At 41.3% G+C, this 14,741-nt stretch overlaps 1 protein-coding gene across 3 annotated transcripts in view; it reads left to right on the top strand.

The window, feature by feature from the left end:
• The window catches only part of JARID2 (jumonji and AT-rich interaction domain containing 2), a 233,130-nt gene that overhangs the window by 170,029 nt on the left and 48,360 nt on the right, over positions 1–14,741 (top strand). For all 3 annotated transcript variants that reach the window (XM_068160823.1, XM_068160822.1, XM_068160824.1), the window contains exon 5: positions 10,528–10,704. In XM_068160823.1, the coding sequence (XP_068016924.1) occupies positions 10,551–10,704 (154 nt within the window). In that variant the 5' untranslated portion in view covers positions 10,528–10,550. The remainder of the gene's footprint in view (positions 1–10,527; positions 10,705–14,741) is intronic.

The following is a 14,741-nucleotide window of genomic DNA, read 5'->3' as shown; positions in this document are numbered from 1 at the left end:
TTCCAAGGGAGCACATTGCCACCACAGAGATATGTTCACCCCATCAGAGTAAGCACATTAAATAGCACAGCAACTTGAAGCAAAGCAATGACATTCTAACACTGTTTTAGAATGTGAGCTGCTTTGCAGTCTGGGTTAGTTTTTATAATTCCAAAATAAAACATGCAGATGTGCAAGAATTGGTTTAAATTACTAGAAGATGACACTTTATCCATTTTATCACAACATTGTTTGATACTTGAGAGTAACATTTTGGGATGGATTGACATTGCAAGAATAGATTTTGGGGTGTTCAATCTTAATTGCACACAAACTTTAATAATAATTTTGATAATAATAATAATAATTTTGGTTTTCTTAAAAATAATGTTGTAGCCTGTTTTTCATATATGCATCAGTTTAGTCCACCTGTGGAATACGCTGCTCTGGGCTGGTAAGCAACTCTCGTAGTAGTTTAGGACAAGGGTAATTTAATCAGTTCTGGCAAGGAAAAGTGGGTAAGTGTTCTCATGGTGAACAGCACCTGTGTGAAGTACACAGAGACAGCCTGGTCACCAACATCATGTCATCATCTCAGTGTGCACTTGCAGTCTGGAAAGCCAATCAGATCCTGGGCTGCATCAAAAGAAATGTGGCCAGCAGATTAAGGGAGGTGATTCTTCCCCTCTACTCAGCTCTGGTGAGACCTCACCTGGAGTACTGCATCCAGTTATGGAGCCCCTATTACAAGAGGGACATGGATGTGCTGGAAGGTGTCCAGAGAAGGGCCATGAGGATGAGCAGAGGGCTGGAGCACCTCTCCTGTGAGGAAAGACTGAAGGAGTTGGGGTTGTTCAGTCTGCAGAAGAGAAGGCTCCAAAGTGACCTAATTGTGGCCTTCCAGTATCTGAAGGGGGCCTACAAGAAGGCTGGGGAAGGACTTCTCAGGATCTCAGGTAGTGATAGGACTAGGGGGAATGGAATGAAGCTGGAGGTGGGGTGATTCAGGCTGGATGTGAGGAGGAAGTTCTTCACCATGAGAGTGGTGAAGCCCTGGAATGGGCTGTCCAGGGAGGTGGTTGGGGCACCATCCCTGGAGGTGTTTAAGAGCAGGCTGGATGAGGCTCTGGCCAGCCTGACATAGTGTGGGGTGTCCCTGCCCATGGCAGGGGGGTTGGAACTAGATGATCCTTGTGGTCCCTTCCAACCCTGACTGATACTAGGATACTATCATTCCCTCCCAGGGGACAAAGTTGCTGCTGGGAATCTATCCCTTCAGGCACTCAGTACAGGGTGTGTGGAAAGAACCTGCTGAGTGCCAAACAGATGAACCTGTGAATAGTACTACAGCTGAATCAAAGTTTTTTCCATGCTTTACCTGCTTTGAGGGCCCTTTCTGAAGTTAATGATTCCAATATCTACATCTCCAAAATGCCACAAGATGAATTAGCTCATTGAAATGGGAGACTAATCTTGCTGTTCAGCTTTTGTATTTGTCACAGGTACCACAAACTCGCTCTGAATCTTTCAGCAATCTGCTTAGCTTTTCTTTAAAACTGAGGATAGATGTTTGATGCTGTTTATAGGTGTTGGTGTTAGCTGGATAGTGATTATGGATGACATGCTTGCATAAAATCCAAGTGCTGCTAGGGCAGCAGCAGCAGCACTTGAAAATCTTGCTGCCCACAGATTTTGGTTCCAGGAGGGCAATGTAAATTGTTCTGGGAAAGACAATTCCTGATCTTCCTCCCAGCCAGAAACCTGTTAGTTTGTCTCTGTAACCTATATACCTACCAGAGGTTCAGTGCCCCACAAAAGACTTATGTTTTTTTGGGGAATGGGATTCAGGATCTTTCGGATATGAAACAGTCTTGCAGACTTCTGGGAATGGCAGTGTGGTGGTTTGGGACTTGCAGACTTGTCTTATTCATATTGGAGGGGAACATAAGGTCGAGGGATTGAAGTGGTTTTGAGGTTCACTGCCGAATCTAGCCAGGTTAGTGGAGGTAAATTGCTTGGAGCTTGTCAGACGTGAATTTAGATGTGAGAAGCACTCTACTTGTTTTTTCTCTAGTATTCAGTAGTCTGTTACTCTGCTGTGTGTTTTGTTAACTTTTTCCTTGCAGATGACACATTTCCTCATCCTTATTCCATTTCCCTAGTAAAGGGACTCTTTTCCTTGGCTTTTTTATTTTAGCTCTACTGCTCTGAAGAATGATCCAAGAAGAAAATGGGGTTTATGTCACACTAGCTAATAAGTTAGCCATCACATTAAGCATCTTGTGATGTAGAGGAAGGGATAGCTTGAGCATCAGTGTATACAAGTCCTGGGGTTTTTTTGTACTTGAAACAGCCTTTTCCTCCCTCTGGCTCAGGCACTGGGGAGGTCCCTCTGGAGCTGTTCCTGTGGGTGGAGTCAGACAAATGAGACAATTATGCTTACCTGCAGAGTTTTTGCATTCTATTTTAGCCTTGCCCTGTCAAATGTCAATGAAGCATGGGCATAAATTAGTTATTTGCACTTCAGGGACTTGGCACTGTCCAAAATGTAATAAATAAGACATGTAATAAATGAAATGCAGGCCCTAAATTTTAAGCACTGAGAGGCCAGTACATCAGGAGCATTTGGGAGGCAAGGTTTTTCTACCTGCCTGCAGCCCTAAAAATGGGGCCATGTGTCAGAGGAGAAGCCAAAACTCTGGACGCGGCTCATTGTAGGGCTTGGCATGCCACATGTTTATGGGGACAGGCTTAACTCCCGCATACCTCAACCTGCCTTGTACTTAAATCATTCTGATGCCTTAAGTTGCTTTAAGGTTTTTCCAAAGCACATCTGGGTTACGTTTGATTTGTTATGAGGAAAATAAAAGAGAAGAAAGAGCTAGTGGGGGAGTTGGTGTAAAAAATTCATGGAGAAGAATCCTCCAGTTTTGCAGAAACCACAGCCCAAATTGCAAAGAAGGCTTTTGGACTGAGATGATTTTTTGTTGTGGTTGTAACATACCAGGGTTTGAATCCTGTCCAGATGAAAACATTTGGTTTGCACTTCAGTAAATATTGCAGAAATACTGCCAGCTAATTCTGAAGAGTAATGAAATAGTGCTTTTGGCAAAGTGCATGCACTTTCCATACTTCTGATTCCACTCTTCAGATCCAAATTCAGAGTCTTAAAAATACGTTTAGCCTAGTCCAAGACAAAAGTTAATGTAATTTAATGAGAAACAAAACATACTGTAATTTAGGAGAGAAAAATTACACATTTGTCAAAGGATAAAAATTATTAATAACCTCATTAGTCAAATAAAGTGGCTGAAAAAGGGTGTAGTTTAGTCTATTAATCAGACACTTGCTGCTGAGATCAACACATCTATATGTATGGGCTGCATATGCATCAGTTCTGCCTACTGATAGTAAGCAAGCCTGAATTTCGCTTGTGCAAAGGGCAACATCGTCCCAGGAAACCTGCTGAAAGCAACCCCATGATTTGAAAACCTGTATTTTACTTCATACTTATTATTGTATAAGCATGAAATTCTTATAAGAGAGGACTTAAAATGCATTTGTCATCCTTTCACGTGCACTAAGCAACACTTTGCATATAGTTGTGTTAATTGTTTCAGCTATATATAGTTAGATTTTCTTTTGTGTTGCTCTCACAAAGGAGGGAAGACAAAAACTCGCAGGAGAATTTCAATAATGAAACTGCAGATACTGATGGAAACAGTTGCCAAACATACTTCAAAGCTCATTGTAAGAGAGTTGAGCGTCCTCCCTTTTTGTGTAATAATTCGTAGCTCGTTGTAACCATGATGAGTGAATTAAAAAAAGACGAGTCATCATGATGGATTTTCTCAAAAGCTGCCATACACAGTGGCATCTAATCACAGGAGCAGGAACTCCTGTTCCAATAGGGGTGAGGAGAGTGTACCTGCAGTTCTATTGGCTGGCTGTGCTTTCCCCGTGGCTTGCCATCCCTTAGTCAGCTACCGAAATGTCAAAATCGTGTGGGGCCAGCTTTGGTGATTCGCACTTCCCACAGCGAGGAGAGGGAAAGGGCTGGGGAGTTCCCTCCAGACTGCTGCCTGGACTGGGCCATAGCATTTTTGCTCTTGAGTGTGAGTTAACAGTGACTTGTTAAGTGGGAAAAGGTGAGTGGCACGTGCTCACATTGGGGCATCAGATTAACAGCACTGTCAGGCAGATGGTCCTGTTAAAGCTGGTCAGCACAAGGTATTCTTCCAGCTTTACTGGATGTGTTACTATTTAATGTCAGTAATTCTTTCAGTATCTTCCTTCTCTTGTTGTTCTTGCAGCCTCTTGCTGACTTACCTCTTGCCACACTCCTCTTTCTCCAGCCCCAGCATATCTAAGCCTCTTCTGTTGCTGCTTCATGCCCTTTCTTTCAGCTTACTTCCTCTGATGAAGCTGCTTGCTTCCCAATGTGCTGTGCTTGCTTTGGCCAGTTCTCTGTTGATGGCACATCCTTTTATGCAAATACTTATGCAAATAGAAACATCAAATGTCTTGAAGTTGGGGCGCAAAGCATTTTGGAAGCGTGTGCCTAGACACCACCAGGACAGAATGTAAAATGTCCAGCTCCTACAGGAGACTGGAAACATACTGCTTTTCATGTTTTGTTTAATAACATAAAGTGATATATTAAGCTACACATTCAATAAGAAAAAGTGTTCATAGAAACTTTCCAAATCTTTCCTTGAGAGCCTGTAACATTACATTGCAGTTACAACATTTATTAAGGGACTTTAATTTCCTTAGTCTGTGATTTTAATCTGAATCAGTTCCCTGCTCTGATTCACCATATGGCCCCACAAAAAAATTGTACTGCCACATTCGAGGTGGTGGCACAGGAATATGATGAAGAGACCACATGGAGGTAGATGCTCTGCAGACCATTTTTGATGCCAAGAAAAATGTTCGCACAGCCACAGACAGTCTAGATGGTTCTTTGTATGAAATGTCTTCTAAATAACTGGTGGGAAGTCAAGTTTTACTTTCTAGAGTGCCATCAGATTTGCTGAGTGAGCACGTTTTTCAGTCACCTGCATGGCAGAGTGGGTTTTTCCACGTGAATGGCTGCTCACCTGCTGTCCCCAGGTCTCCTTCACCTAACTGCAGTGACCGCGGTAGCAGCTCCCACCATGGGTGCTGCTGGCACAGAATGAGATGTGTAAAATTCAGTACTGCCAGGGGTTCTTGCAACTTTCTCACAGATTTTTCTGCTATTTTCTTGGGAAGGGAAAGCAAGGAAGGAGGGAATTCTGTACCTAGAGTGCTGGACCAGACATGCACCACCTCCTAGGCACAGATGTTGCCCTCTACCGGCAGCATTGCAGCTCTTCTCCTTTGCTGTTGCCTATTAATTAAATTCTAGTGTTGCTCTTTAGGTTGCCTTTGGTAGACTCAGAATCATGCCTTGGTGCTAGGGGTGGCAAGAGAAGAGGTGGAATGATTGCTTGTCTTTATGCTTACTGGCTGGCTGTCAAAATATGTGCAAGAATGAACTGGAGGAGCTGTTGACAAAGACAAAAATGTACAGAACAGTGTATCATAAATTGAAAAAGTCACAGAATCACAGGAGGGGCTTGGGGTGTGGGGTGTTGGGACCTCTGGAAGTCATCTACCCTAATTGTTCAGTTAAAGCAGAGTCATCCAGAGCAGGTTCTCTAGGATTACATCCAGGCAGGTTTTGAATATGTCTAGAGAAGGAGTCTTCATGTCTCTGGGATGCCTCTTCCAGTGTCTGCCACCCTCACAGGAAAGAAATCTTTCCTCACATTCAAGTGGTTCTAGTTTGTGCCCATTGCCCCATATCCTGTCACTGTGTATCACTGAAAAGAGTTTGGCCCCATCATCTTGAATCCTGACCTTTCGATATTGATACACATTGATAAGATCCCACTCACTCTTCTCATCTCCTGGGTAAACAGTCCCAGGTCTCTAAGCCTTTCCTCATAAAGGAGGTACTCCAGTCCCCTCATCTTTGTATCCTCTGCTGGATTCTCTCTGCTAGTCCATTGTCTCTCTTACGCCACAAAGCCCAGAACTTGACAGAGCGCTCCAGCTCAAGCAAGTGCCTACAGCTGTATGTTCTGTGAACATACAGAACCATAGAATCATTTTGGCTGGAAAAGCTGTGTGTTTATGCATTTAGTGAACCTGCAGTTTTCCTTATTCTTGTGCAGTTTTGGAGGGGTTTTGTAATCTTGCCATCATGCATAATTTTCATTATAAATATCTGAGAAATTTGAAGGCAGCAACTCTTCCATGAGGTCTCTCAGTAAGGAAAACCACCATGTTCTTAACTCGAGGTGCAGGACAGGCCAGGTACATGAGGAAGAGCAATACATTTTGTTTCACCAGCTGATAGAGTTGGAAAATAGAAAGTAGCTCTTGAGAGCACATTCTTCTCTACATCTCCACTGGACTTAGATATTTATGCCTACAATAACACTACTTAGTACTGTTTATATAAATCACTAGCTTTGAGTAACAAATGAGGTCCCCTCTAGAGGTAGGCAATGAAATCATGTACATATTCCTGTCTGCTCTTGAAGACAGCAAGGAATGTTTAGGACAGGGATCTTCATTATAGTAAAGAAGTAATCACCTAGCTCCCACTCTTAACAGTGCAGTTTCACTTGTATAAGCTTCATCAGTTCTTCAGTCATGACAAGTTTTGAATTTCATTTCCATAAGAAGAGTTTTAGGTGGTTCTCTTAGCTCTTTGCTTGGTGTGTAAACCACCAGTGCACATCACTCACTCACACTTGCACGTTAGATGTTGCCTAACCAACATGATTGTCGTTCTTTTAACTTGAATGAAACAGAGTGTGCTTGCAGGCTTCTCTTCAGCTGGCTCAGAACAGAAATTGGCAGTACCTCAAGCAGCCTGTTTCAGGATTTTAAACTAGTGTTTTCTCAGTCGTTCGGACATGTTTAGCTATGTAGATTTAAAGTGAAAGTGGTTTGAACAAGCTGAAGCTATAGGTGTGAACAAATTCTGAGTCTCTGAGGCTAGTCCAGAACTGGAAATCTTCTTGTAAAAGACGATAAAAGTGGTTCTAATATAGAAAGTGAGCGAGAAAACACAAAGCGCTTCTATTTCTTTGACTGTCTTCATAACAATGCTTAAATAAAATAAAAATTCACAAATCCAGCCTTTTCTTAATTATGGATTTTTTTTCCCCCTTCTGTTTTGTAAGCCAACTTTAATAAATATGTTGGAAAAGCTGAAGGGGAGGAGGTGAGGCAGACTCAATGTCAGCTTTTCTCTGAGGTCTCATATTGCGGAGCACTCATATCAGTAAAGGGAGGACTAGCAGGACTCTCCCGTGTTATTGGTTGTTACTAGTCTAATTTCTCTGGAAATGTACTTCCCAAGCAGTCCCAGCTGTCCCAGGAATGCAGTTTAACCATTGTTGTTCATAGTTCTCAATTGGAAAGAATTAAAGAATGTCATTCTGACTGAAGATTTATGCACTGAGATTACAGCGATTGAATACCAGGAGTCAGGTGAAGTTTGTGTCTGCTCTTGTACTTGGTTAGACTTTTCATTTTTTTGGGTTTTTGTGTTTTTTAGCAGAATGATACAGTATTTTATTTCATTCTGTCCTTTAGGAAAAAAAATACTGTAATAACAACATTTGCATCACAGATGATAGGTTTTTTTTTGGTGGTTGCTATTGAAAGCAGCTGACAGAAAAGCTTGGTGAGCTGTAGGGAAGATGAGGCTTAGACAGCAGATGCTCTATCTGGACTCCTATTTTAGTGTCTCAGAAGGATAAAATTTCTGACTGTTTCTCTAATTATAATGGAGAGATTTTAGTCTGTGTTTTAATCTAATTTTGAGGGTTCCTAATACTAAGTTTCTTTTACTGCCATCATTTGTCAATGCCTTAATGCACTGATTGTGCCAGACTTTGAATTCTGATTAGAGCTGATGCATGGTATAAACCTGCAGAGCTAGTAACTTCTGCATCCATACCACAGGCAAGGCTACCTAGGAGGAAGATAAAAGGTGATTCATTCTTGAGGCAGCACTGTGCAAGAAAATCTGTTCTGGAGTCATCTAGTTAGTTGTTGTTGAGGCTTAAAGCTCCTCTCCAAGCAGAAGAATTAATGTGCCTTTCAGCACCTTTTAGCCACTATAGTTGATTGCTTGGACTGTGCCAAAAAATTCTGGGCTTGCATAAAAAACGCTAAGATTTTTGTTTCTGTAAGTTGCTACAGTTCCCATGCTTTGCGATATGTCAGCAGCCTTAATTTGATCATTAGTCTATAGGAAATTGTGCCATGCAAAAGGCTTTCCCTCTAGGGTAAACATGTGTGTCCATACATTTATGTCTAGGTTGGATATGTTCATTATTTCAGGGACATCAGGCCCTAAGTCCTGCTGCAGTATTCCCTCTAGCTGTCTCAGGCCTACCACCAATGCATAGCAAGGGATGCTGGTGGGGACTTTTTGCTGCTCCCCAAGGCAGCCACAGTCCCAGGGGGGCTGTTTCAGGGACCAACAGCAATGGTCTTTACAGGTGGGGATAAAGCCCCACACAGCAGCTCACATGCTCCATTTCCAGTGGGATAGAGGAGAGAATCAGAAGTATAAAAGTGAGAAAACTCACGGTTTGAGATAAGGACAATTTAGTAAATAAAGCAAAAAAACATGCATGCAAGCAAAGCACAAGGAATTCATTCACTACTTCCCATCAGCAGGCAGGTGTTCAGCCACCTCCAGCAGTGCAGGGCTCCATCACACATAATGGTAACTTGGGAAGATAAACACCATCAATCTTTTCCCCCCCAGCTTTGTATACTGAGCATGACATCATACAGTATGGAATATCCATCTGTTCACTTGGGGTCAGCTGTCCCAGATATGCCCCATTCCAACTTCTTATATACTCCCCAGCCTGTTCACCAGTGGAATGGGGTGAGAAGCAGAAAAGGCCTTGATTCTGTGTAAGCACCACTCAGTGATGGCTGAAACATCCCTGTGTTACCAACAGTATTTTCAGCACAAATCTAAAACACAGCCCTCTACCAGCTACTATGGAGAAAATTAACCCCATCCCAACCAAAACCAGTACATTTGGGCAAGCATAGTTCATTGCAGAAACAGCCTGTCCCAGGTTTTGTGCCGTTTTTAGGTATCAGTTTGTTAAAATCTGAATGTTGCGGTTAAGAATATTTTGTACAAACTTACTGGGAGCAGAAAATATGCAAGCCAAAATGAAGGTTTTTGTAGTTGTTGGCAGTGGCAACACCAACAGCTCAAAACCAAACAAAATGCAGAACTGCTGTTCTGAAGAGCTTGAATCCAGAGGTTTTTCCTAAGATATCATCAGCCAAATAGCCAGTACCTTGTGGTGCTGGTCTGTAGCCCAACTCTCTTTCTCCTTCAACTTATTTAGCTACAGAAACATAGTTGAAGTGATGAGTTCCCATTTTTCTCTTCTGTTGACTTTCTATTTCCCCCACATTCTTTACCAAAAAAACCCCAAAACTTTTCTGTGAATAAGTAGAAGGCCCCTAGGGAACCTGTCCTTCTGAAGGATAGACAGAAGCCTCATTTCAACATATTGGGCATAAGGGAAAGTGTCCATTAATTGTCACCAGTGTTTGTACACTAAAAATGGTTATTAGATTGCTGTTACTCATGTTCTGTGTCCTGATGCAGTGCAGGGAAACCTTTACACTATTGCATGACACACGTGGAAGATATTGAGTGCAAGGGTTATATGTAAATTCTAACCCTGTGTTACCCTTAAGCTCGTGAATCCTCACTTCTCTCTCATTGAACTGTGTGATGTGCCTTGCCCTTGTGTGCAAACAAGGTGGGTTAGGGAGAGCACTGTAGGAAGTAAACAAGAAATAAGAAGCAACATCCTCAAGAGGAGCATAGAGAGGGACTTGGGAGACCATTACTCTTTTCTCTCTTTTGCTGGGGGCCTGTGAGGCAAATTTAAGCTTCTGAATGTCTTGTTTTTTCTATGTTTGAAACAAACCCAGAATACTGTGAAGTATCATTTACAATACCGCAGCAGTCTGTAAAGCATTGAGAAGTTTAGATACTAATAGTTTATTGTAATAATAATCTAACAATGTTACCAGAGTGCAGATTGATTTGTAAATGCTCTTTTTAGGTCTGTTTGGAAAAGCTGTAAGCTTCTGTTTTATGCATTAAGACTTCAGTAAGGCACTTAAGCACACATTTGAAATTAAACTTGTGCATTATTTCTTTTCTGAATACACAAAGCTATTAATTAAGGCTTATAGCAAGACTTTAATGTTTAAAGTATGAATAGAATGTGCTTGGTGGGGGGAATCCCTGCATTTCAAACACACATGTATGGTGTTGGTAGAAACTAATAAATAAAACTCCAGTTAGTCCTGCACTAGTGTGACCTTTCATCTCCAAGTTCCCCTCTTCCCTTGCTTTGCATAATACTAAAGTAGGTTATGATCAATATGCTTAGTGAAGGAAGTGAATGTAATGATGCTAATGAGCTGTTTCTTTATCATAATCAGGTTCTCCAGCGCTGCCCAGCAACATGGTGTATTTTGGAAGTTCTCAGGAGGATGAAGATGAAGAAGAGGAAGAGGAGGAGACAGAGGACACAAAAACAGCCACAAACAATGCTTCATCATCATGCCAGTCAACCCCCAGGAAAGGAAAAACACATAAACATGTACCAAATGGGCAAGGTAGGTCCTACAAATAGTCCTGTTCTCTTGTAGTGCCTGGCAAAGAAATTTGAGCTGAATGTGCTCAATCCTTGTCTGTCCTCCTGGACCTAAGTGAAAAAGGATACAGGCTAATGAAAAAGGATAATGGGAATATGGAGAGATGTAGCATTAGCATCTTCTGTTATAACATGTCTCTCTCAACAATCTGAATTCTGTCTGTGGCAGAACTATAACTACAGGGCTGGAGTTCTACAAGCACATACATACTGGTGTTACGCACAGATAGGTATAGACAGAGTCATTCACGCTTCCTTGAGACTCATGTTTAATCTAGAATGATTTTATTATGTTAAATATAAGCATTCATAAGTGTTAGTAAATGTGTGATGGAACAACACTTAATTTTTTTTACATGTAATATAGATACCACAATTCCAGTTGGTTAAGATACTATATTCAAGTTTTTTATCTGAAACATTTTCTGGTTAGCTACTTCTTTACAAATCAGCAGCAGCTGTATTCATGGCACAGTGTTTTTGTCACAGTGTCTTCATGCCACATCTTGATAAACAGAAAAGTGGATGTTGCAATATCACATAGTGTAAAATGGAAGACTTAAAAGACACCACTGAAAATGTTCAGAGCCTGCTATAATGCTCCACTGCCAAAGTCCCCTGTGATGTGGTTCTCTCTCCAGCAAGAGCTCTTGTGTCATAACCATTCTGTGCCCTTTTTGCATGGCTTGATTTCAAAGTGGAGCCTGTGCTCTCCATTCCCTTCCTTGATACTAGTTTACTAAGAAAATCTTTCCTTCTGTGACTGACCATTCAGCTCTCTTCCTGGTGGACGACTGAAGGGAAAGTCTCTTTACAGAACACTTCAGGAGAGAAGGTTGCGACCTGTGCCTGCTTCTTTTTGTTCTTTCATGCTGCTCTGCTCTGAAGTGATTAGTAGATCTCAATTACTTCACTGTGCTGGTCCTCATCTTTGCTTTTCAGAAAGCGGTTTTCAATACTCTTGTTACATAGACCAAAAAGATTTTTCATGACCACATCTAAATCAGTTTTTTATTGCACACCTAAGCTCAAAACCTCTCTTTTTGTTAACCATTTGCAGAGAAATGCAAGGAGACGTCATGCCTAATAGCATTTCAGCTGTGAGCTATTAGCAGGAGCTTTAGTGCTGTAAAAGCCATGGATCAAAACATGGCACTTTGGATTGATTTCTAAATAGACCCCCCATAATAACAGGCACAAAACTCTACATATGGAAAATGAGATTGCACGTAACAGAGCTGCTGCCTTAGAGTTTTAAATGTGATATATTGTTACAAAAGGAGCTGATCGTGTTCCTTGAGAATGTCCCAGATGGCAGCCACTTTGAAATTAGCTCAAAACCAGAGACACCTGAAATTTTAATTGGGGGTAAGTAAAGGCAAACTTAATGAGCCATCTAATGGCTTCATAATCTTTATCAATATAGATCAGAGTGAGCATAAATGAAACTGCTGCTTTAATAGATCTGCAAAAAGACCTTTATAAAATACATAGGAGACAGTGTGAGATGTTTTGACAAAGGTGATGAAATGGGAATTCCCGGAGAAGGCAGCTGCTTCCTAATCATTGTAATTTCTTTTCTTCTTCTTCTTCTTTTTTTTTTTTTTTAATTAATTTTTTCTTTACCCAGGGGTATTCCTATTTTTCAATGTCTGTTATTTTGGTTGACAACCAATAGTATTTTTGTTTCCTGTGAATAAAGTAGGTTCTGGTTCAAGTGTGTCTTTTTTAAATGAGACCACACACAAAGGCAGGCCAGGGACGGGTGCAGCAAATGAACTTAATCTAGCGTGAGAGTCTATTTTTAATGAATTAAAGTCTTTTGTTTTTAATATACAATGTGTAGTCAAGCACTTTGGACCTGAAAAATGCTAAGTATTTGCTATGACATACAACAACAAAGGTTCAGAGCTTGATTAATGTCATTAGACAGTGTCAAATGATTGCTTTCTCCTAAACGGAGGCCAGAACAACTTTCCTCAGTGAAGTCATTTGTCAGTATCCTCTTTCTGATGCCAATATGGGCTGTTATTAGGATTGCACACCAAACTATTATAACTTAGCCTGTTGAGGAACATTTTGGACAGCTAGTTCAGTGGAAAAAGCTATAGTACGAATAAGAAGCGCACAGAGCACGTGGCATAACTGGCTGCCTAAATTCAAGTAATTAGCTCAACTGACTTGGCGCCTCCCAACCTTACTGCTTACATAGTAGTATTTAAAGCATCAGGCTGTTACCTGTGCCTTTTCATCTTCTGTCTTAGTACTTCTGATGTGCTGCACATCTACCCTGTTGAAGAGTAAAGTGTTTGACAGATGTCTTTATCCCCCACATTTGTGGGAGTGTGGAAAAGGGATATGTAGCAATGCAGAAGCCATTCCTTTGTGCATTATCTTAGTGCAGGCAGTCACAGTCTTGTGGTTAAACCGTTTTCTAAGGTCTTGCTGTGGTTGCCACAAGGGAAAATGGTAGAGCTGTACTCTTACAAATTGGTCTTATATCATTGCCAGGCTTAAGCTGATTAGGCTGGATCTGACATATTTTAAGTAAGCAGTACGTACTCTTCGATGTAATTGATACTGGTTTGTGCCTTGGTTACAACCTAGCATTACAGCTGAGCAGGTATCCCTCAGGTTGTGTGGAATGTTCTGCATGTAACTCTTCTCATTACTGTCTCTTTCAGCGTGCTTAGACTCACAATGAACAGTTCTTGCTAAGAGAGGATACGGTCTAAAGAATTTCAGTTGTTGTTTGCATGAGAGTTGCTCTCTTGTAGAGTAAAACGTGTGAGTGATTTTTACTTGTTTCTGATTAAGGTATGATCTTACAGGATGTTGTGGATTAATTCAGACCAGAGAAGACCACAAGAGGTCATTTAGTCTTAGGTCTTACGCAAAATACTGCAAATAACTTTTCTGACCAATCCAGCAATAAAATCAGCAGAGGTTTGTGGGTTTAATTACATATGTCTTTTGAGGAGATGGAGATTTCGGAAGCTTTCTGACAGTTGATGTGGAATTTTGGTCCTGATCAGAGTTAGGATTTATAGTGGAGTGAAAGACTAGAAACTGATCACTTGGTCTCCATATAGCTGCTGACTTCAAAAAGATATTTTCCTAGCTAAGAAACCATATGAACCTTTATTTGGAATAGAGAAATTCCTCTTACTGTTTCAGTCAAGGGTTTAATATTTTTAAGTTTGTGGTGTATTTAAAAATTAAGATATGGAAATTAGGGATGATATGATGCTGTATATTGCACCAGATAGAGCAGAGGTTTGACAGTGTTGTAACTACAGTCCTGTTACTGACCCTTCTGACTGTGGGTGTAGGAACGCTGTAAATCTCAGTGTTTAGATCCAGAATGCCCAGCCATGGGACACGTGCATGCTGCTCAGATGGATATGATTATTTTCCAGCTTGCATTTTACATGCACCTCAAATGACCATCAATATATCTAAGACCATTGCATGGCTTTGAACACAAGGAATTTGGTGGAAGAAGCAGGCAGGAGTGTTGGCTTAAACAATGGATTTTTTTCTTCAGTGTAGCTGCCAAGTGTGGGAAGAAATATCTCAACCACAACCTGGATGACAGGGCATCTTGCCAGCATGGAGAAGGAGATAGACATTGATCTATTATAAAATTTACCTTATGCAAAGGGAGGAGGGTGTCAGTCATCAGCTGCTGCAGGCTGATGTGCAGGAAAAGCAGGTTCTCCACAAGCAAGCTGTACTCTGCTTCCCTGAGGGACAGGGAGGTACCGAGTCTAAATTATATCTCCCTGCTGCTTGGAGGGAATTCCAAATTGTAGGTGAGAGGGTAGGCTCAGGCCTCTATTTCTTTAAAACTAATTCTTTGAATTCCTCACAACTAACTTAATCCTACTTTGATTTCAATCTGTGGCATGATGGAAGGTTTTCTTCACTGTCTCCTGAAGGAAAATGTTTGCAAGTGCCAAGTGTTTTATTAGGCAGGCTGGGATCAGGAGCTGGATG

The sequence above is a fragment of the Melanerpes formicivorus genome, unplaced genomic scaffold (genome assembly GCF_026170545.1).
Source record: "Melanerpes formicivorus ecotype bairdi unplaced genomic scaffold, bMelFor1.0.p_v2 SCAF_53, whole genome shotgun sequence".
Classification (NCBI taxonomy): domain Eukaryota; kingdom Metazoa; phylum Chordata; class Aves; order Piciformes; family Picidae; genus Melanerpes; species Melanerpes formicivorus.
This window is presented reverse-complemented; position numbering and strand designations above follow the sequence as displayed.